The following is a 22,395-nucleotide window of genomic DNA, read 5'->3' on the forward strand; positions in this document are numbered from 1 at the left end:
CAAGGCTCTCTCTATCGACAGCCGATATGGGATGCAAGTTGAGGCAAGGGGGAGGAGGAGGAGGAGAGACGGTGCTGTTGATAAAGGATGGCGACGTGCAACGAGAGTGGTATAGTAGGCAGGTCTCAGGGCGAGCACATGGGGGAGGGAGGGCAACAAAGAAGGATATATAGCGACGGGGTGAATGCCAACAAGCCGAGCATCGCGCCGTCTGGGGCGGCACATGTGTGAATCATCTTGGCTGACCGACTTGGGCCGGGGAGGGGCGTGTGCGGAACGGGGGACCAGGACAGGGTCCCCAGCGCATGCATCCGGGTTTGATAGAACCTGAGACGAGACAAGGGGGGGGTGCAAGGGGGTGGGCCCGGGGCTGCGGTTCCGCGCCTCCCGTCTTCATCGACCGCTGCTGCTGTGGCGGGCCGGTACATTGCTGGCGGCGCGCGCCCGTACTGACGCCCGGGTACCTCGCCTGGAGCCCCCAGCACGGGCGCCGTACTGTAGTACTATAGTAGTACTGCAGTACGTAGTGAACTTGGCCTCGTCGCGAGGTCCAGTATAGTAAGTAAGTAGGTACTATCCGTACTTTGCCCCGCCAGGCAAGGAGTAGCAGCGGGCCAAGGTACCTACCTAATTACTTACAAGCCTACGACCTGCCCGCCCAAGGAAGTGTACAGTAGGTCCTCGCTGTGCGGTCGGTGCCTGTTTGATGGAACGAGCGTTTTCATTCAATCACCAAACACGGCCGTGTCTCGTCCATTCTCACAACCCCATCGTGACTGTGCTGGGAATGCAGCCAGGCTCCCAGATGAATGGCCGACAAACACTAACGCCCCTCCCCTCCCTCCTCTTCCCTCCTCTTCCCTCCTCTTCTCTTCCGCCCCCGCGAGGAAAGCCACAGGACACTCGCTCGTCCTCCGTAGATGGCGAGCGCAGGCGTCCCCCACGGCAGGAATGGCGGTGTTCTGACCGCCTCGCCCCAGCACCGGCCATGATTGGTCGCCATACACGTTTCTCCCCACGGGGGGACCAAGTTTGTTGTTGCCGGAGCCAAGCTACTGTAGCTGGCCGTTGACTCTACGGGGGCTGTTTCTTGTTTTTCCTGTCCTCTCCGTCTTTCCTTTTTGCTGCTCCCCCTCCTTCATTAGGCCGAGCTACCCCGGGGCCACAGCTCGGGCCGCCCAACCAGCCGGATTGTGAGCGAGCTTTGTTCGCCTTTTTCCTTTTCCCTTTCTTGTTTGCTCCGCGTCGCATAGACCAACACGTCGCCAGGGGGTGGGTGAGTGCTATTTGCAGCTGTCAAAGCTTTTCGCGGTGCCATGTAACAAGAGCCGGCCCGCCCGCGGCAACGTGCCGTACTAGACGGAGTCGAGCATTGACGGCGGCCTACACAGCACATACAGTCCATGCGTGGCTCATGTACCGAGTAAAGGGGACAGCTTAACTTATCTCGTTACTTTCTTCTGCCGTGCGCGCGCTCGCCCACGTCTTTTTCTTTGCTTCTGAACCCGCAAAGCTGGAACGGCCAGGGGGTGGATGCCGGGACGTGAGAGCCCAGCAGACCGGTAAAGCAATACGAGCAAAAAGGCGGCCCTAGGGGAAGGCGACAACCATGTCCCGAGCCGCAGCCAGGCAGAGAGGACTGATACGGCTAGGACACATGGAGCCCCGGGCTCGTCCCGTTGCCGCGCACTTCGTCGCGGCTGGCCACCCCTGACTTCCGGGCCGGGGCTGCCCACCGGCCTGGGGATGAGATGAGATGCAAGACAGGGAAAAGCAAACGTGGCAATTATTCTCGATGCTCGTAAACTGGCCTGCGGGCGCACGTACCCGGCGCACCGGGTCCTTGTGTTTGGAGAGGGACGGGTTTGAGGCCTTGTCTGCCAACCGTTGGCCGCGACTTTCTTTTCTGATTTCATCCTGAATTCTTTCTTTCCCTTTCTTCTTGTTCCCCCCCTCCCCCCCCATTACGTACTGGTATGATATGATATGAGGCACGGCGAGTTGTCGACGCCATCGTGAGCTTAGGGCTTGTTTTTGTTGCCTCCGCAGCGGTCCGTCTGTGGAGTTTGACGTGTGGGGGTGGAGAAACAGGCACCGGCTTCGGCCGGTCAACTCCACGAGGTACGTACCTCGGCCTTTGTCAAGGAGATCGTGGTGTGAAAGAAACGGACAAATCATTTCTGCTTCCTTCTTTACGCCTGCACCGATGCCACTACCACACCCAGCTTGCCCCTTTTCTGGGTCCCCGAGCGAGCAGACATTTTTCGGCGATGAGCAGAGCCGGCCGAATGAGACGGCGCAGTCTTGTTGACTGACTCTCCATTCGCTCGGGTTTGTCGCCATCCACGACAACCGCAACACGCCCCCCCCCGTCTTCCGTGGGGATGAAGAGTGTGCGGGGGGGAAACAAACCACTGAGCGGAGAGACACGGGGTGTGAGCGCGTCCAACCGCCGCCATGCGTGTGGCATACGCGTTGTGTGTGGGCAGGCTCTGACTGCTGACGGCGCCGGTGCCATTCCTGGCTGGCATCGAGGCCATCGGACACTCTCGGATTCTCCACGACTAAGCTATGCCACCTGGCGTCGGCGGCTGTGGTAGGCCGCCATTACGTGCTCCTCGCTCGCCTTGGACAAGGCTCGGTTGGAGGGAGAGCGGTGATCCGAACATGCGGCAAATGGCTGACGGGCAGTGCAGAGGGATTCCGGGGCAGCGAGTCGAGTCGAGTCCCTTGTCCGACTCGGTCTCGCGTGCATGGTGGCATTTGCTGACGCCGCAAGCGAGCAATAAGGAATCGCCGAAAGCTGCTTTGCTCGCGTCCTTCCAATCCCCCATCAGCAGCCTGCCTGTGCTGAATAAGATCGCCCATGCGCACCTCGCCTCTTACCCGTCTTCTACCGTAAATTGCGGCTGCCTGCGTCTCGAGGACCGGAAGGTGGTGAGGAAGGGTGGGGGGGGGGGTGTCTCCCTCCCTCTTGGCTGCCACGGCATTATCACCGACTTGCATCCCGTCATCGGCGGCGGCGGCGGGCCCGGGACGCCGTTCCAGGCGGTCAAGGAAGACGAGGCGTGAAATGGAGGGTTGGTGATACCCTCTCTCCCGGACGAATGGGTGCCAACGGGATATGCAGGGCAAGATTTCGGGCATGGACTTGGTTGGAGGCGTGCAGAGATACGACGAGAGAACCATCAATATCGATATCTTGTTTGTGTCCCCCCACACCACCGTCGAGAGATGCTGTATGTATGAGTCAGGTCCAAGTTTCATCTGGCCTGGTATTGCGCAAAGAGGGCGGAAAGGGAGGGGGCGTGTCGATGCTCGCTTCGTCTACACACAGATGCGGCTGTACTGTACTGTACATGCCTACCCCGTCCGGAACCCAGGCCGCCACGAGGGAGCGAAGCCCCAAGGATAGCTCCTGGGCAGCGCGCCAAACGTCTTGGTCCCGTCTGATTTCGGCGCGCTACAGCGCCGAGGGACGGGCTCGTGGGCAAGTACAGTACTTGGGGACGGGTGCCCGAGGCAGCTGGAACCGTCCGCAGCCCTGGAAAAGGGACGCGAGATTGGACTCTGATGCTGATTCACCCACCAACCACGGATGGCACGCTGTCGTCATCGACGGGCCTTGGCCGACGCGCTCCGGCCTGTGCTTGCGCCCAAGCAGGCTTTCTTCTCTTGCCGCATGATGGCATTTGCGTACCGAGATGGATCCGACTTGACATCAGTCATACCCCTGGCTGGCTGGCTTGGACCAAGGGCCAAAAAAAGATGATGCTGAGGGGGGGGGGCCAGAAACCCGAGGCGATGCAGCTGGCCGGTGCCACATGTCGGTCAGCGTCATCGGAGCTGTGGCTGTGGTTTGCTCTCCCTCTCTCTCTCCCTCTCTCTCTCCCTCCCCCTCCCTCCCCCTACAGAGTAGTAATAAGCCAGGCGGCTCTCCCTCTCGGTCACCATCGCCGTCACGTTGACCGCCAGTCTGCCAAGGGAAACCGGCCGGGCGGGCTGCATCGCTGACACGCGCAGCCACACACACTCTCGTCTGGCAGCACACGCGCTGCCACCCACCTACAGGTGCTCGGCCACGCTTTCAGCGCGGATGGACGCATGCCGTGGTTTTCTTGTCAAAGGTACCCTGTCACCGTGCTTTCCGAATCCTATCTTCCTCCGGATGGATGCCTACAGGCCACCGGGCTGGAGGCCCTCGTTGATCCTTGGCGTCTCTTCCACGACAGCCCAACGCGGCCTGAAGGCTCTAAGCTTCCGGCATAGGGCGGGAGCTCCCATCTCCACACCGGGGGCGGGCCGGTACGACAAGGCGGAGGCGTGGGGGGGGGGTAAGGGGGTACTGGGGAGTACGAGAGCAACCCTGCCTTGTGGGTCAAGGCGTGCGTACCTCGAGGTAGTTACTCCCGTACTCCGTACACTACTGCGAAAATATGAAAGATGGAGGAATTCCACAAGAAATCTCGATGCTCTTTCCCCCGACGCTAAGCCACGATAGGCAGCCCCGCCAGGTAGCCCCGATAGGCAGCCACAGGCGCTACAGCCTCCCTCTGGCCTCCTCGCTTTTCCATGACGCCCGTCATCGCATCGAGCACAAAGGCCGTTTTCGCCCGCCGCCGCCTCGCTCCCACGTTGGAGCGACTAATCTCCATCCCATCGGCCGGGTCTTCTTCCGCCGCCGCCGCCGTTGGCTGGCTCGGTGGCTCTCGGCCGAGGAGAAGGCGACTGAGACGTGGTGCTAACGCCGTTCCCGAGGCAAAGCTCCAAGCTCCAAGCTCCAACGCACTGGAGCCCTCGGGCCGATTCGGCTCGCCGTGTCCGCCGCTCCCGGACAACGGCGTTTAGTCGAGGTGCGCGTGGAATTCGTTGCCGAGGAGCCTCTCCCTGCATGTATTCGCGAGAGACCCTTGAAGACGGTTTCCAATCTCGACGGGCGCAGCGCAAAGCCCCTCTCCTCGTTGCCTCGTCACCTCATACCCATGTTATGGAATGCAATCAACCAACGACGACCCTGATCTGATTGATGCGACGTGTCGGCGGCTCGCAGATCGGTATCCTACAAAGGAAGAAAGGGGGACCGAGAGACGAGGCCAGGGGAGGCCGGGGATGACGGCCGCGATGCCCGTTGCTTGTGCCGTACATACCCAACATGGCCGCCGTATAATAATATATGTGCGTGCGTACGTGCGCACGTTGTACTGTACAGTATGTAGGCAGGGTCAAGAGTCGACGACATGGCAGTCCCTTGCGTCCATGACGGCCGCGTCGCATCTTCTGACTGGCCGCCTCGCCCCCGTTCAAGCTTCTCCCCTTGGCAGTCTTTATCCACGTTGCTGCCACCTCGATCAAGATGCTGCACGCTGCTGGAGACGTTCCGCGTCCTGCATTTGTCCAGACCGGGTTCCCCTGGTCGGGGGCACGGAGAGAGAGAGAGAGAGAGAGAGAGAGAGAGAGAAGATGCGCATCAGTTCTGTTTCCCTGCTGGCACTGTACGTGTGAGCTGCACAGCAGCGCTCGACGGACTGGTAGTAGTTGGATGGTGATGCGAAGGACAGTGTAGAGGGTGTGCCAAATCTCTCGTCCAGTTAATTACTGATCCCCCCCCGGGCGCCGAGCCAGCATTCCGTGTCCCCCGTTGACCGAGGCGCCATCCTCCTCTCGGCATGGACGCACGGGGGAACGCATTGACCACAGGTTAAGTGCGGTAAAGTAGACGCGCATGCGTAGTGGCCCCGTTGATGGGCAGAGGAGAGACGGCGAGCTTTGCCAAGGGTCTTCCCACATCGCGGTGCATAATACAGCTCGGCCGCCCTTGGCCACCGCGGCAGGCTCCTTCTCGCCTCGTGGCTCGGTCAAGACGACTCTTGCCGACTCTTGCGCAGGCCTCGAAGATCAAAGAGAGCACATTGCCGTATTGCCGAGCCGTGGCTCCTCGCCCTCTCCGCTCACCCCCTTTTCCCCCCTCTACTTCTCTCTCTCCCGGGATCCCTCTCTCTCTTTCATACGAGATCCCCCGATCGAAGCCCAATGTTTCCCCCCTTGCCGGCCCCGTCTCCCACGGCCCGCCCGCCACATTGACACCGATGGTCTTCTGCTGCACACCGACGGTGCCCTCTCCCTCGTCCCGCCGCCAATCAGGTCGGCCGACGATGGACCCGTACGGACATTGCAAGGCGAAGGCTTCGACTACAGAGTCGTGCAGCCCCGGCCCGTCGCCGCCACGCCGTTACCGATGTGACATTCCCTCTTGCTTCCCCTGCCGCCGCACCCTCCGGAACTGCGGGCCTCGTTTTCCGCAGCCACAGACGGTAGACCCTTTTTAATGTCAAGACTTTTGCCTCGTGCTTTTCCAAGGTTCATGGCCTCCTCCCCCTCCCTCCCCTCCTCCCCCTCGCCTTCCCCCTTGTAACGCATCTGCGGTAGAAAATGCTTGTCCGTCGGGGAACACGGATGCTCGCCTGCTGCAGGTCGCACCTACACTTCGTACGAGGCCATGTATCCTCGCACATGCTTCGTATTTATATATATATACCCGTATAGCCTGTAAAATACGAGGGCTTGATATACATGTGCACTGTACTGTACAGTACATAAGTGATTAATCCCCCGGCTGCTGCTCCCTCGTCCCCTCTCGCCTCGATGCCCGATCCCCGTCCCCTGGCGATAACCTTTGCCTACACGAGATTGACGAAATGTCGGGCGCAGCCAGGGGGGGCCCAGGGGCGTGTTTGTCGCGGTTTCAGTGCCTGCAGGCGGCGGTGTCGACGACGTCGTCTTCTTCTTCGACCTTTCCTTTTCTCTTCTCTTCGTTTCGGTCCGCCATCCCCCCGACACCGATGGGCCATTCCTTGCCTTGTCTCGGGTAGCTGTCACTCTACGATACAACGTAGTGTAAACGGGCCCCCTGTTCGTTCGCCGGGGAACCGCGTCCGAGACACGGTATGCCGGGCACAGACGCCGCCGCCCCCAACGCATCCTCTCTCGTCTCGATTCCTCTCTTTTCGAGTGGGAGGGAGAGGTAGGAGCGCGTTCCGCGGCCGTTTCGTTTCGTTTTCCTTTTGTTGTTTCAATCGGCTGGGTCCTTTGGTCTCTCGCTTCGGTCATGATGCTTTGCATGGCTGCATGGCTGTTGATGCCGCTCCGGCGAGCCATCTCGTATCGTGAAGCTCCCCTTCGTATCGCATTCTGACGCATGCAAAGTCTGACTGCCTTGAACACGCCTCAACCTGTCGCTGCCAGTCTTTGTTCCCGGGTTTCTCGTGTCGTGACTGCGCTCCCGCGTTGTAGACGGATACTGATCGACCACAAACATTTGACTAGTGGCAAGGTCCAGGAGATCCGCCATGTGACAACAAGGCTGCTGTTCTTGATCATGTTGCCTGACAGGTCCGATCGCGCCATTTACTCCGCCGAGACGACTGTAAGCCGTTGCCTTTGTCATGGACCGTGATAACCCTGACTACCCTATACTAGCTGCAGAGGAGAGTAGCAATTCTGAAAGCGCCGCCCCTTGACCTGCGCGAGTGATAGTTTGTGTATCAAACGCTTGGATAACACCATGTAGTTCGGGTCGACATGTTCGATTCGCAGCCCGATGAACAGAAAGGGCAAAACGGGGTCCCCGCTGACCCCAAAACCCCAAGAACCCGCTGTCAGCGACAGGAACGCATCTCGTCACGGTGCGCAATACCCAAACAAGTCCCAAACGCCTACAACGCCTTTGCCAAAGACAAGAAAAGGCCGCCGTTCTGAAAAAGAAGGCACAAAACACGGTAACCCCTTCTAGCTTCGTAGCGCATCCAGCCGGTCTCTCATCTGATCCATCATGGCCTCGGCGTCTTCCTCCTCTTCCTCATCCTCTTCCGCGGCAGCCAGCGGCTTCTGGGGCTCGGGCACGGGCGCCGCTGGCAGGCTCGGCTCTTTCCTGTCTTTGAGGATCTCGCCGAGAACCTTGTCGACCTCGCCCTCGGCCTCGTCATCCTCCAGCAGCATGTCGCCGTCCTCGGGCAGCGTGTCCTCGACCATCTCCTCTATGATGCCCGCCTTCATCAGCTCGACACTCAGCTCGCGCATGGTGCCCGATAGCTCCGGAAGGCGGATGAGGCTGTTGACGTCCTTCATGATACCGACGCTGGCCCTGATGGAGCCCTCAATCTTGCGGACGGCAAAGGCCTCATTGACCTGCATCTGCACCGAATTGAGCTGTGCCTTGGAGGTGACGAGGCGCGACGAGGTGCGCCGCGCGCGGACGAGCTCGCGGGCAAAGTCGCGCACCTCCTTCTGCGCCTGCTTGGCGCGGGTGGGGTCTCGCTGGGAGCGCTTGTCGGCCTGGACGATGAGGTTCTTGGTCTTGGCCTCGACCTGCCGGACCGTGACGATGTCGCGGTCGAGCTTGCGGATGTTGGAGCGGATGATGGCATTGCATTTGCGGACCTGTCTTGCTCGCCCGTGTCAGCCGTCGGCGTAGAGAGTGCATCGGAGTCAAGGTCCGACCTGTGCTTGGGGGTCTGGCTTGGAGAAGAGCGACTTGATGGTCTCCATGCTGTCGTCGGTGCCGGCACGGACACCGATGAGGAGGCTGGCGGGGTGGGCAGGCGCGTATGTGGGCGCCGAGAAGGAGGTGGCGGCGGCCGATCCGAGGCGATGGGTAGCAATGCCGGAGGGCGAAGAGGCATCGGCCTGGTGGAGTGACGTTGGGTGAGGCTGCGGATGGCTGTGGCGCACCCGAGGCTGCGACCGTGGCTGGGGTCGTGGCTGGTGGACGACGGCGCCGGGTAACTTTTCGGTGACTTTGCAGTGACTTTGCGGGTGGGGGGCCTCCCGGTTCATTCGGGTATCTGCTGAGTACTCCCTGTGCGTGTACCGACCATGAGAAGAACACGCACACTCTGGCTCACGGTGCAGTAGTGACACAGAGCCGACTGACATTGGTCTTCAATACGAATAGGAATTTTTACTAAGAAATACAGTCAGTTCTGCCATTGCCTGGAATACCTCGGTACCTCTACCTGCAAGCCAGTGCAGCCACTGTCGTACCGCGGGGAGCTCAATGCTAGAGAGGTACAGCAACCAGACACACAGTCCAAGGCAGACACACAGGTCTCGTGCTATCGGATCCCCAGGCCATCATCTCCCGCCATCCACGGCCTTCCACCACCAGCAAGAAGCTGCAGGGGTCTTTGTCTACTGATACTTTGGTGGCGCCCACAGTTCAATCTTTTGCCTTCCGGCGCTTTCTACGGAGTACACCTTGTACGTACTGCCTCCCCAACCTGTTGCTGCCTGCCCTCTTATTTTTTTTTTGGAGACAGCCTCGCTCTCATCCTCCTCAACTTACTCTTGACCATTTGTATGTGCTCCTCGACTCTGCCATTGCCCTTGCCGTCTCTTCAACCTGCAGCCTGTCCGTTGCGCACAATCCATTTCCAGATTCGCTGACGAGCAGGCCTTGCGAAGCTCTTCATCTCTCCCCCCGCACCCTTTCTCTCGTGCCGCTGCCGTGGGCACCAAACGACTGCAAATATGGCAACTTCTGAAGCAAGCCCGGCACCTCCCGAGGGTTCGTCACTCCTCGTCGTCCGCGGCGACTCGTGCGCCTCACACTGCATTGAATAAATCGAGTCGTCCCGCGGCTTCAAGGGCCCTGCTTGGCTGACACATTCGACACGCAGTTCTCTGGGCCCAGCGATCTTCCGTCTCAGACCCCTCAAAGAACTTCATCTACTTGACTCTCTCCGTCCCCGATGTCCCCGAGAAGGACTCCAAGCTCGATCTCAAGCCAACGAGCCTCAGCTTTACTGGCACCTCGACAACTCTTAAGCGCAAGTTCCATGTCGAGCTCGAGTTCTACGCCGAAATCGATCCCGCCGAGAGCAAAATCAATCACACCTCGAAGAACATCGAGATAAAGCTGCAGAAGAAGGAGCTCAAGGAGGAGTACTGGCCTAGACTTCTCAAGGACTCCAAGAAGCCTCACTTTCTCAAGACAAACTTCGACAAGTGGGCCGACGAGGACGAGCAGAACGAGGTTCCCGAGGAGGACTTTTCGCAATTCGGTGGTGGCGCCGGCATGGGTATGTGACAGCCTCCATCACCGTGCACTTTGGGGTCGAATCCTTGCATGTAGACGACCATGGCTGACTTGGTATAGGTGGCATGCCTGGCATGGGTATGCCCGGCATGGACGGCAGTATGCTCCCCTCCCCCCTGCTATAGCTCAACTTTACAACGAGCTGGTGATGGACGATGGCAAAGATACTGACTTGTTTGACCTGCAGATGATTTCGGTGGCATCGACTTCTCCAAGCTTGCCGCAGGTGGCATGCCCGATATGGGCGGCATGGACGGCGCCGACGCCGAGGCTGACGATGATGAAGATGACGAGTTGCCCGCGCTTGAGGACAAGAACGCGGATCAGGAGGCACAGAAGGCTTAGGAAGCCATCTGCAACGTAACTGCCACTCGTCCATGAACGAGTTGGATGCGTGGCTGCACAAATAGGGTACTGTTTACTCTATCGTCGACGAGCAAAGATATTCCGCGAACCAGACCACGTCTTACTGGTGTACCTGGCGCCCCGTGTTGTCGCCTCGATGCCCTTCATCCCGTGACTTTGTCGAGAGATGTGCCTGAGACTGCGCCCCCCTTTACTGCCATGTTGAAAAGAGTTTGTCGAAATCGAGGTGTCAAGGTGACGTGCAACATGGTGCCACTCGATTCCGCGATACGGGGCGCGGTGAGCATATCCTGGCCTGCACGGTACGCTCCTCATGGGAGTCGTGATGCGGGATCATGCAACACCCAAATCCTCACCACCTGTTCTACGGTCCTTATTACGAAGCAAGCCCCGATCCATTCCGGTCGCCTCCGCTGCCATGGTCGAACCCGGCCGCACAGACTCGCTCGATCGCTGCCCAAGCTCGCGTTATCCTCGGTGCTTTTGCTGCCTCTTTGTGCTATCCCCCGTCGATGAATGAATACTATCCGGCCAACCCCCCCATTTGCCTCCCGGAACATGTCGTTGGTCCCAGCTGCACGCACCGCTGCGCAGCGACACGCGCACGCGCTTGCTTGACCCGCAGACAAGAAGACGAGCCTTTGACTGCCGCCTCGGCAACGCGCTCGTCTCTTCTGGCCTGTGCTTCGTCCCCCCCCGTTCACTCTTGTTCCCGTCCCGCTTTGAGCTGGGGCGAGCATGCTCCGCCGACTCCCAACCTCGTCCCTCTTCTTCCTCCGTTTGAGAAGCTTGGGATACAGGGTCCGAAGACATGGCTCGCTTGGAAACGGCTCGCGCAACTGCGCCGTGGTCGTTTCGCCGACGGAAGTCCTGACGGGACTCCGCCCATATGGAGCGACGATATCTACCAAGTAGGGCCGCCGCCTTCACTCAAGTCCCTCACCGCAGGCCTCGTCTTCAGCCCGAACCACGTACATCTGGCCAGTCGACTACAACTCTGCACCGGCATCAGCTCAGGACGCACGCTGATTGGCTCTAAGCCGTCACGGGCGTTCAATAGACATGGTACAGACAACACGCCTCGGATTTGGGTATTGAGTGTATTTCGCTTGTTGTACAGAACGTCCCACGCCTCTCTCCTCTGAGCACTGCCCCAGGGCAGACGACTTGGCTGTAGAGGCTGACCCCAGTGATAATAATGCTCCGCAAACTTCCCAAGACCCAACTCCCATTTCCCGGAATAGACATTCTGATGAAGCAGTCGAGGCTAACCGCCCTGCAGTGTGCCTCGCGAATAGCGATAGTTCTTGGAGTTTGAGTGGTTAACCTCAAAAAAGACTTCATTTGATTCTCCTGTCCTGGATTTCCCTACCCTAATCGTCGCTCATTACTTTGTAGGCTCAAGTGTCAGCCAGGACACTGCCGCAAATTGCTGGCATTCAGTAACCTACCATAATCTCGTCCTCCATGGCGGCATCGCCGTTGGTCGGCGCAGCGGCACCGCTGGCGACGTTCTCGTTGCTGGCGCTGCTGACGAAGTAGTCGGCCATCTCCGAGTCGAGTTCCTCGGCCGTCTTCTTGGTAGGGCGAGCGCTCTTGCCGCGACGTTTCTTGTTGGCGGCTCCCTTGCTGGCGGCACCGTGGTTCGAGGCGCCGCCCTGCTTGCTGGTGGCAGCAGACTTGGGCTGGGCCTTGGGTTGACTGCAATTGCATTAGTTTTGGACTGCCAGAGGGGGCCGCCGGGACTTACGTGGTACGCTCCGCCAGCGTCTTCACCTGCGGAATGACCCTGTCGGCTTGAGCCGCACCAACGACGATTTCGATCTGGTTTGCGTTAGCCACCTCGTTATACTGCCGCTCTCGAATCGGACCTGGATATTCACCTTGATGGGTCGGTTGTCGACCAGAAGACCGTTGAGCTTCTGGAAAGCCCTGCTGGCACCGTCGGGCTTGTGGAAAGTGACATTTGCGATGCCTCGGCTGACCGAGTTCGGGCCGTAAACAAGATCGACCCTCTTGATGGGTCCAACCGCCTGGACAAAGTATTCCTATGGCAGGAGGAGTTAGTGAACCGAAAGCGACGAGTTGAATAAACACTGCCGAGTCTGTTGTCGACCATCGTCGGGCGTCGTTCCAAAAAATGGGGGCTTCGTCTTCGTACAACCAGAATGGAAAAAAATAAGGCCGAGCGAGCAAAGCAGCGAGCCACGGCAAGTCCTAGTGATGAGCAAATGCGGCAACGGCCCAGTCCCCTGCAGTCAGACCGCAACCAGACTTGTTCATGAATGAGTGGCCCGCCCGAGAAGGCCACTCGACACTGCGACAGCGTTCAGGCGCTGCGTGTACGGCGATTGCGCCAAACCCAGCATGGACCGCTTGTGCGACACTGGAGCCTTGAGGCCCTCCCCGGGCACTCGCGGAGGCCCAAAAGCGACTGCTTTGGCGTTTCCGCGCTCCAGAACTTTGCTGCATGTACCCGCTGCTATGCTCGCTCGATCCGGCGTGGACAGAAGTGATATTGCCGCAGTCCGATTGGAGTCAACGCGGCTCGCTGCAATATGCTGACCAGGCATCTGCGGAACGTTGTGCGAGACAGGACTGTTCTCAACTTCCAGTGCAGCCCGCCCAAGCTGCACGGGTACCAGGAAGGAGACGAAGGGCATATCCACAGCTGGAGCTCGGAGGCACCCTCTCCATGTCCAACAGGAAGACGCGACGTCGACAGAAAATGGAGCGCGGCGAGGAAAATAGGCCGAATAAAGTCGGGAGGACACAGCGCCTCAATCGAAACATACCTTGATTTGCTGCTCCGACACGTCCTTGGGCTGTGACAGACTGTTAGCGACGATGGAATTTGAAAAGGTCTTGCAGATTGTACTCACCAGGTTGCTGACAATGACCTTGCTTTCGCCGATGACAGAGGAGCCCCTGGACGGGGCGGGTTTTGCCGCGGCGCCACGAGTGGCCCTGGTGGGCTTCTGGACGCCTCCGACGGGAGGCGCAGCGGCAGGTCGGCCGCCAGTAGAGCGTCGCTGCGAGCGACGGCGCCCGGCAGAGTTGCGCTGGGCCGAGACGATCTCGTCGAGAGGCTTATCGAGCTTGCCAGACATGATGGAATGCGTGACTGGTCGTTGACAGGTGTGGAAAGAGCTGGTTGTCCAGGAAAGCGGCACAGACTGGCTGGGCCGATGAGGGTAGTTAAACGAAATGAATTGCGGAGAGTGAGTCGCGCGACGTGTCGGTCAGGGCGCGACAACAAAGACGGAGTGGTCAAGGTCTGCTGAATGCGAAAACAAAGCGTTGCCCGCGACCGTAGGCGTCAAGGGCTGAAAGCGTCGCGTCGGATTCTGACGCTTAGGTCAAAAGTAAAGAAGGGACCGAAAGAATCTTGCGTGCAGAGACAAAGCGCAGTCAAGGCAGGCGAGTGTTTGTCGGTGAGTGAGGAGGATCAAAACCGGCGGAGTGAGTGATGCTTCATGAACCAAGTGGTTGGAGAGAGAGAAGAGGAAGAAAGAGGGAGTGGCTGAGGGAAAAACAAGGGGGATTAGTTATGACTCCCAGTGGGCACCTAAGATACATAGGTACCTAGTCAATTAGCAGGCAGCTGCCAGGCGGGGCATCTAAACAGCCTTGGAACCACGTAGGCGAAATGCCCAGCGTGCTTAATAAGCGCCTGGTGCCTGACATTGAGTGGCACACACGCCAACACTGCATCTGCTTGACGCCCGCACAAACTGCCGCCGCCTTCACAGTACACATTGGCAGTGCACATTGGCAGTACACGTTGCCAGTCCCGTCTTTGTTCAGCGAGCGACGCAACATCTGTCGCAAAACAACAACCCTCGCTTCGAAGCCATGGACGCTTCTGCATTCGTTCAGCTGAACCCAACTTTTGCACGTCCTAGAAAGGCTTCGGCGCCGCGGAGTGTCCTCCTCGAGCAAACCGTATCGAGACTGCACGGGGAACTAGGCGCTTCGCATTTTTGTTTTGTTTTGATCGAGCAGTATCAACGTAATTTTCGACGACTGAGTTCCTTCTTGGGCTGTCAGACAGCAACCTTATCCCCTTTCCACAGCGGAATACAAACGTGACCGGGAGAAAAAAACATCAAAGAAGCCTAGGCAGGCAGACCATGGCCCGTTGCCTAAACTCAAGAGAACTTGCCATTGCGCCCATAAGCCCGTGAATGAAAAATACCCTCACCCCTCGGCTGCTGCGAGTGCAGTCCATGTTGCCCTTGCCTAGTACCCTATGCGAAGGGTGACTGTTGGCGTGGTTCCTAGAGCCTGTCCGAGATGCCTCTGATCATTGCGCTTTGTTCGAAGCCAGCGGTGCGCTGGCTTCTAGGAAATGATAGAGAATGATGAGCATCATGGATGCCCCGCCCAGGAAGATGGCGATGCTGAAAAGGTCTCGGTCGGATATCATCGTTGCGACGTGCTGGCCGGTTCGACTGGGGTTTGGCCAGGAATTCGCTAGCAGCGCGGCCGCTGAGTATATATTCGTTAGCTTCGCGGATTTGTGAAATTCTCAATTCGATTCCAACGTACGGCTTGTGTTGGCGGAATGTTGTGCTGTGCAAGCTTCCCCTTGAGGTGCGTGGAAGATGTCGAGACTTGACAAGGCCAGCTGGAGATTCCGCGGCGCCGCATTGAGCTGTCACCGCGCCACGTCTCTGTGGCACAGCACCGCAGGCCGTTTATTTGCTTATGTAATATGAATGGAGCTGGTTGTGGCGCAGCTTCGGCCTTCCCGGCGGACTTGACGGAGCAAGGAGGGCCAGGCACGTGACCAAGGTGACCTCATCCACCAACCAGGACCAGGACAAGTCGTCAAGCGCGAGGTGACGGGTCGTCTCGAAATTTGTGACTCTGCAGTTTCACGCAACACCGACGACCGCCTCCGGGCCACCAAAACCTCGCTGCCGCAGGACCACGAAAGATATTAGAAGAGACTCTCAATACCCCCGGGAGTGTGGCCAGTCTTGGATTCCATTTCCTCTCGACGACTTCCCCCACGAGCCGCCCGCCATGGCTCCCAAGAACGAGAAAGGCGGGGGCGGCAAGAAGCCAACTGCCGCCAAACTCGTCGAGGACCGCACGTTCGGCATGAAGAATAAAAAGGGAGCAGCTGCTCAGAAGCACATTGCTCAAATGACATCAAATCTAAAATCCGGCGGCAGCGCAGAGGAGAAGCGAAAGGCGGCAGAAAAGGCCGCGCGAGAAAAGGAGAAGAAGGCGGCAGAGGACGCCAAGAGGGAGGCTGCGGCTCTCCTGAACCGGCCGGCTCAGATTCAAAAAGTGCCCTTTGGCGTGGACCCCAAGACGGTCGTCTGCATCTTCTATAAAAAGGGCGACTGCGAGAAGGGCAAGAGGTGCAAATTCTCGCACGACCTGTCCATCGAACGCAAAACGGAGAAAAGGAACCTGTACTCTGACACGAGGACTGAGGAAGAGGAAGAGAAGGAAAAAAAGAAGCAGGAGACGTCGGCCGACTGGGACGAAGAACAGCTACGCCAGGTGGTCTTATCCAAGAAGGGCAACCAACGGACGTCGACAGAGAAGGTCTGCAAGTTCTTCACCTCGGCCATCGAGGATGGAAAATACGGCTGGTTCTGGGTCTGCCCCAACGGAGGGGACAAATGCATGTACAAACATGCTCTGCCGCCAGGGTAAGTTTCACGGAATTCTCGACTTGCGGATCGGGTTGGAAAGCTAAAAGGACGTGCAGATTTGTCTTGAAGACGAAGGAGCAGAGAGCGGCGGAGAAGGCTCTTATGGACAAGTCTCCGCTCAAGACGTTGACTTTGGAAGACTTCCTAGAATCCGAGCGGCACAAGCTCACCGGGGATTTGACGCCCGTCACTCCAGAGACGTTTGCCAAGTGGAAAAAGGAACGCTTGGACAAGAAGGCTGCCGAGGAGCAGGCTCGCAGGGCCAAGGAGAACACTGGCCGCGCGCTGTTCGAGAGCGGCAAGTGGCGCGACGTGGACGATTCGGACGCCGACGACGACGACGACGATGTGTGGAACCTCGAAAAACTGAGAAACGAGACGGAGGCTGTCCGCGTCAAGAAGGAGGAGGAGCGGCTGGCTACTCTGCACGGCGTTGAGGGGAGCACGGGCAACGCAGACTGAGAGCAGCAGGGCTTGAAAGGAATCCAGACGAGATCTGGGAGACAAGTTACAGTCAAGGAACACGAGTCGTGCAGAGGCAATTCCGAGCACTGCTGGGGCAGTTGACCAGAGGGAAGCTCGTGCTGGACGGAGGTGAGGGGCTCAACGTTGAAGCGCGCTCACCCCGAATGCACGGACACTCTGTTTGCTCGGCAGTCTTGCTAGGTAGCGCGTCAGTTTGGGCCAAAGAAAAGCAAAGCTCCAAATACGCTCTTCCTGTCGGCCCCGAAACGATTACGATTCGTCATAGAGGCCCATTGAGTGTGAAGGGCGCGGGGCAGTGCCGGTCGCAAAGGGCGTCCTGGCTTGGCATGTGCGGTTGGGGGCTTGCGTTGGTCGCTGCGATGCGGAGTCTGAAATTGACTTTGCGTGAATGGATTAATGGTGGACAGGTTTGAACGGCTTTGTCGTGTTGGGGCCAAGGTGCACAGTACTGTAGGCCCGAGTACCGCGGCGTCATGGCAAGGACATGGTGCTGCCAAAGACGTACAGTACGTCGTGGTGTCTCATGCAGACGGAAGAGGCTGCTGGTCTACAGAAGCCAGTAGTCTGTACAGTATATACATGCGTAGTTGATGGTCCGGCATGTGATGGCTGGCAGATGTGGTCGCACGGAGGCGCAGCAAAAGTGCCGACCCGGCGGAGACGAAGGAATCGCAATGCACGGCACCTGTAGTGGATGTACCTATTTGCCGAGCCCTACTGTACGCCCGCGTGCCGCTGGATGAGCGCTTTTTAGGTAAAAAGTATCTCTGGCAATGCGATGCCCGGATGGATGGGTGTGAGTTGTGATGGAGGTGTGATGAGGGGCCTCGAGATATGCGCAGGCTTACGTAAAGTACAGCACCCAGAGGTCGAGGTTGCCACCGATTAGCGGGGGAGTCGCCTCCAATCACGGCGGCGGGCGGGGGCCCCTCTTCCCAATTGCTGCAGGGGCCCAGCCGGGGTAGCGGTACTTTGCCCAGTCACGCCCGAGACTTGGAGAACATGGCCTTTGCCGTACTATTCGTAGGAACAGAACCTGGACTGCAATGCGCTCGCATGTACCTGTACAGGGCGTCTCTGGTAGCTCCAACAACCCCAGGGTCCGTGCTGCGCGGTGGGTGCTTGTCCCGCGAGTCGTCCATGCTCGGCTCGGCTTCTCTCGCGCTGTCTCTGGTTTGGCCGTCAACGGTCCGCCATGGAGTGCCTCCTCCAACGATGCCAGCTGCCGCTGTTGTAGGAGCTTCATCATCAATCCGCCCAGCTGCTGCCACCATCTCCCGGCACCTCGTCAGCAACCTCTGATCTCGACGATCCCACTCCACCTCGCCGCTCGTCTCTCTCGACTCCGCACGTTTCGCCTCTTTTCCCTTTTCCTCCTTGCCATCTCCCGCTTCCGCCTCACTCTCAACACCACCCCGCCAGGCCGTCGCACCAGAAAGAAAAGCCCATCATTCCAAATCTCAGCTCTTCTACAATCCCTCTCCCCGGTCCCCCACCCCGCCGTCGCCGCCGACTTCGATCCCGGGGCCTGACAAGGGAGCTTGGGCCCGGCATCCTCCCCATCTGACAAGGGCCTCTTGATGGACCAGAGGCTCCTGGCGACTGGTCGTGCTGCGCCCGCGCCCCAGGCCCAGGTCTCGCTCGGGACCGCCGTCTGAACGCGTCGTGGCCGCCCTCGCCCTCCCCCCTCGCCATCGAGCATGACTGCTGAGGCCACAAGTGGTCACCAAGATGTTCCAGGCCGCCTCGACGCGTCAGCAGTCATGCCTCCCCAGACCGGAGCAGCAAGAAACAAGACCGACTCGTTGGTTTGGCGTTACCGCACCGAGATAGCCGCCAGCTCCTCGAGCGTCTTCTCCACGCTCGCCGCCTTCCCCCTCGACAGCGTCAAGACTCGTATGCAGACCTACCAGTACCGCGGTTTCCTCGATTGCGTCAAGCACACATACCGTACAGAGAAGCTCGGCGGCTTCTTTCGTGGTGAGTTTGGCCCGTCTCGATCCCTCATCGCATTCAAAGTTCCCTCTCGCTGCACTCTGCCCGCCATTGCGTCATTCACTAGCCCCCCCCTCTGGCCAATTGGCCCCTCTTCGCGTCTTCCGCCCGCTGACTTTGAGCTTCTTCCTTTAGGCGTCACTGCGCCCATGGCCAGCATCACACTTGTCCGCACCGTCTCATTCTCCATCTATCAGCGAGCAAAACATGTCTACTCCGGCTGGGTCAAGAGGAACCTTGGATACGATATCCTGCGGCACGTCAACCGCCCCGGGACATATCCGAATCTCTACTCGATAGCCTGCTTTGGCGCAGCTGGTGCCACGGCGGGATCCGTCATCACCTTTCTTGCCTGCCCCTTTGAGCTGACCAAGCTCAGCGCGCAGGTGTCGGTTCTGCTCGCAGAACGGGCGGGCAGCTGCCAGAAGAGCCGCGCCGTGGCGACGAGCTACCAGAATAAGGGGACTTTGAGAACAATGGCCAACATCATCAAGCATCGGGGAACCTTTGGACTCTACACGGGCTTCCAATTGCATCTCCGTACGTCTCTTCCTTCATCCCAACGCCTCGGTGCATTTGCTGACCATGCCACAGTGCGCGACACCTTGGGGACGGCCATCTACTTCATGGTGTACGAAAGCGGTAAGCAGCTTGGGACAACTTTTGCCGGCGACAGCCCCAACAGTAACAAGCTCGCCGTCGTTGCTGCTGGTGGACTGTGCGGCCTCGTGTCGTGGGCCATGATATGTGAGTGCCGCCAGTGTCATCGCTCGAGTCTTGTGGTCGCGACTGACAAAGTTACAGATCCCATCGATTCAGCCAAGAGCATCTACCAGAGGAACTCGCTGCTCCGCTCGAGAGGCGAAAAGGTCGAGCCAGCGCCCAAGATTGAGTTCTTCAAGGGCCACATGTATCGCGGCCTGGGCGTGTCTATGAGCCGCTCCTGCGTCGTCAACGCCATCTTCTTCTCCTCCTTCGAATTCATCAAGAAGCGCATCAAGGAAGACGACAAGGCCGACGTGTGACACAACATTTTCTGCAGCCGCGGCTGCGACCGGAGACGACAACGGGTCGCGTCTGGCTCGTGAGTCCTCTTTTCCGAATTTACTCTTCTAACACTGTACCTTTTCTTTGGCCCGTACCTGGTACGACTTGGTCAAATGCATCACGACGAGTTGGGCGTTGGGCTCCTTTGTTACATTTATTTTCCCCCGAATCCCGAGCTTCATCGGGCCGGGAAACACTTATTCGCTTGCCGACGGGGGAAAGATTGAACCACCTGACGCGCACCACCGGAGATGGCCCTTGTGGACAGGGTGCCTGTAGAGCAGCGTATTTGTGCATCCTGGCAGAAGGAAGCCTCCGGTTGCGCTCGACAGAGTTCATAGCAAATGGTATAAACAGTCTTCGTGGCGACTGGAGGCGCCATCCGGTATTGCGTGGTGATGCACAGATTGCGGGAGACGTGGCTCGCTGCTCTCCCATCTTCGCTGCTTCGTGTGCCTACGTTTACTCGAGCGATTCCAACTAAGCAGGGTTCCGGTAAGCGGAACCAGGCTTCTCCCCGTGTAGCCTTGGACCTTATGCTTCTTCTCATGGGATGAATCGCCGACGCCATGTGACCGGTTGTCCCCATCAGCACTCCTCACTTCATGCCTCGGAGAGATGTCGCTCCACCTGTGCCTTGATCATGTCGCGCGCCTTTTGCCAGTCCTTGTCAATGTCCACGATCCTCGCCTCCCCCCCTAGAGCGAAGCCCGCCAGCCCGTGAGAAAGGGACGAGTGGAAGTACCCAGGCGACGGCCTGAGCTAGAAGAGGGGCCCAGTTGATGGAGGCGAAGGTGCCGAGGTTCAGGGCTTGCTGGCATCATCATCGGCCGGGATTGATTTGACCATGTCCTGGACTTTCAAGGGACCGGTGAACATAGGTGAGCACGAGTCGAAGATTGCCATAGAGCCCTCGACAGCCATCGAATGTATCTGGGACAGCAGGGCTGTGAATATCATTTTCGCGTCAAGCCGTCATCCGCGACCGGGGGCCCATGGGGTGGATGATGAAGGGCTGGTACATGCTGCTTCCCCGGCTGACCATGCATGGACGGCAGCAGAAAGGGCTTACACCGGTCGTGGCATCGACACTGTCAAGCAGTGTCGATCTGGTCCGAAGCTCCGTTCTGCGCCCTCCGTTTGCCGAGCCAAGTCCAGCAACGACATGGCAGCGAGCAGGGGAGAGAAGGCGGCCTCTATCCGCCCATCGGGAGAGGGTGAGGCGATGGCGGCGCAAGAAGGCGCTAGGGACGAGGTAAAAGAGAGAGACGATGTTTTCTCAGTGGGGGCTTTGCTGGTTTCGAGCAACAGGATCCTGGTTCGCCCATCAAGAACCATTGAGACTTTGGTGGCCATCTCTTGCGTCCTCATTTCGGAAGACTCTTCAGCAGTGGCGCTATCCGCAATCTCTTGCTCAGCCCGACCCGGTACACGGGCTTGCCGGCCGACTCAAGCCACGACGATCCCTTCATCTTGCTCTTGTCCCTTGCCTCCTCGACCGTTCCTCTGTCCACCTCATTCGCCTCCCCTCTCTCTTCCGTAGCGTTGGGCCCATTCGAGCTGCCCGTCGCCTCTTCCTTGGGCGCGCCTGCGCCGAACGCTTGATCCGTCTCCTCTGGGCCTGTCTTGTCCTCCTCCGGTAGCCCCTGCGCCGCGTCCACATCGCTAGGCTCTTCAACACTAGCCGAAGCTGCCGTCTCAGATGCACTGTGGCCTGGCCGCTTTTGCTCTGCCTCCGTCGGCTGCTTCGCCTTTTTCGGTCTTCCACGCCTCTTCTTGGGTATATCCGTCAACCCCGTGCCTGCATCGACCACTGCCGTCGCGCTGCTCTTTTTGGTGTTCTCATTCATCGCGTTCTTCTTCGGGCGCCCCCTCTGTCTTTTACTCTTCACGGGCTCGGGAGCGACATCAAAGTCCGAGTCATCGTCGGCTTGCTGCTCCGCAAACTCCGCATCCAGAACATGTCCATCTGGTGCCGCGTCACCGACGGAAGCTGTTTCCAACTGCGGCTTCTCAGCAAGCTCCTTATCTCGGCCGTCACTTGTGACGGCTATCACGTCCGGGGACGAGCTCCTCCGTCGTCGAGGCGGTGGCCGAGTCCGCCGCATGTTACCAATCCTCTCGCTCTCTGGCGTTGGTGCCATGATGCCAACGTCGTGCGAAGACGCCATGTCGCTCCGTGGCGTGTTGATGTTCGTCGCCGTTCCGCTGGAGCACATCTTGTGATACGGAACTTCTGGCTGACGCAAAGAGGAAATGCTCTGCACCAGGTCAACGCTCTGGTACTCGACTTTCTGGCTCGCAGATAGCGGCTTTGGGGCAACGAGAAACGACGACTCGCTGTTGACTGGTAATGTGGGCACGTAACCATCCGCCGTTGTGTCGTCCATTGCTCTTTTGTTTTTGGGGGAGCTTGTCGTCGATCCTGGGGGGGACGTGTCCCAGCAGCCTCTTGACAAATCCAATCGCCTCCTTTTTCGCTCTCTCGCTGGAGTAATGTCATCGCTGCCGTGATCTGCGCTCTCGTCGGCTTTGGCCTCATCCTCGCTCTCGTACCCAAGCCTCTCCAAGTTTTTTCTCAATCCTCGCGTGATCTTAACTGTCGCAACCCCCTTGGTCCGGCTACCCTTCATTTTTGAGGGGCCTGACACGGCCTTGCTCTCCGGGCTACTGGGCACATCCCACATGTCCTTTGCCGTCGCCTTGGTGGGCATGTCGTGTCTCCGAGAAGTC

At 58.8% G+C, this 22,395-nt stretch overlaps 6 protein-coding genes across 6 annotated transcripts; 3 read left to right on the plus strand and 3 right to left on the minus strand.

The window, feature by feature from the left end:
* Positions 1-7,785: 7,785 nt before the first annotated feature.
* HRG_07926 (snf7 domain-containing protein) lies at positions 7,786-8,832 on the minus strand (the record flags this gene model as incomplete). Its single annotated transcript, XM_044866397.1, has 2 exons — positions 7,786-8,436; positions 8,497-8,832. 2 exons carry the CDS (start codon positions 8,830-8,832, stop codon positions 7,786-7,788), a joined length of 987 nt encoding a protein of 328 aa, XP_044718286.1.
* Positions 8,833-9,525: 693 nt separating this feature from the next.
* HRG_07927 (CS domain-containing protein) lies at positions 9,526-10,438 on the plus strand (the record flags this gene model as incomplete). The annotated part of the gene is made up of 4 exons (XM_044866398.1): positions 9,526-9,562; positions 9,675-10,076; positions 10,154-10,192; positions 10,281-10,438. 4 exons carry the CDS (start codon positions 9,526-9,528, stop codon positions 10,436-10,438), a joined length of 636 nt encoding a protein of 211 aa, XP_044718287.1.
* Positions 10,439-11,416: 978 nt separating this feature from the next.
* HRG_07928 (RNA recognition motif domain-containing protein) lies at positions 11,417-13,569 on the minus strand (the record flags this gene model as incomplete). The annotated part of the gene is made up of 7 exons (XM_044866399.1): positions 11,417-11,456; positions 11,533-11,639; positions 11,911-12,160; positions 12,210-12,283; positions 12,343-12,507; positions 13,255-13,284; positions 13,342-13,569. 7 exons carry the CDS (start codon positions 13,567-13,569, stop codon positions 11,417-11,419), a joined length of 894 nt encoding a protein of 297 aa, XP_044718288.1.
* Positions 13,570-15,490: 1,921 nt separating this feature from the next.
* Positions 15,491-16,596, plus strand: HRG_07929 (DRG family regulatory protein; the record flags this gene model as incomplete). The annotated part of the gene is made up of 2 exons (XM_044866400.1): positions 15,491-16,131; positions 16,191-16,596. 2 exons carry the CDS (start codon positions 15,491-15,493, stop codon positions 16,594-16,596), a joined length of 1,047 nt encoding a protein of 348 aa, XP_044718289.1.
* A 1,787-nt stretch (positions 16,597-18,383) lies between these two features.
* HRG_07930 (mitochondrial carrier protein) lies at positions 18,384-19,640 on the plus strand (the record flags this gene model as incomplete). Its single annotated transcript, XM_044866401.1, has 4 exons — positions 18,384-18,600; positions 18,751-19,155; positions 19,210-19,362; positions 19,420-19,640. The coding sequence occupies 4 exons, from the start codon at positions 18,384-18,386 to the stop codon at positions 19,638-19,640; spliced, it is 996 nt and encodes a 331-aa protein (XP_044718290.1).
* A 1,389-nt stretch (positions 19,641-21,029) lies between these two features.
* On the minus strand, positions 21,030-22,052 carry HRG_07931 (uncharacterized protein; the record flags this gene model as incomplete). Its single annotated transcript, XM_044866402.1, has 1 exon — positions 21,030-22,052. The coding sequence occupies one exon, from the start codon at positions 22,050-22,052 to the stop codon at positions 21,030-21,032; it is 1,023 nt and encodes a 340-aa protein (XP_044718291.1).
* Between the last annotated feature and the right edge of the window lie 343 nt (positions 22,053-22,395).

The sequence above is a fragment of the Hirsutella rhossiliensis genome, assembly GCF_020360975.1.
Source record: "Hirsutella rhossiliensis strain HR02 chromosome Unknown scaffold00009, whole genome shotgun sequence".
In the NCBI taxonomy this organism is placed as follows: Eukaryota; Fungi; Ascomycota; class Sordariomycetes; order Hypocreales; family Ophiocordycipitaceae; genus Hirsutella; species Hirsutella rhossiliensis.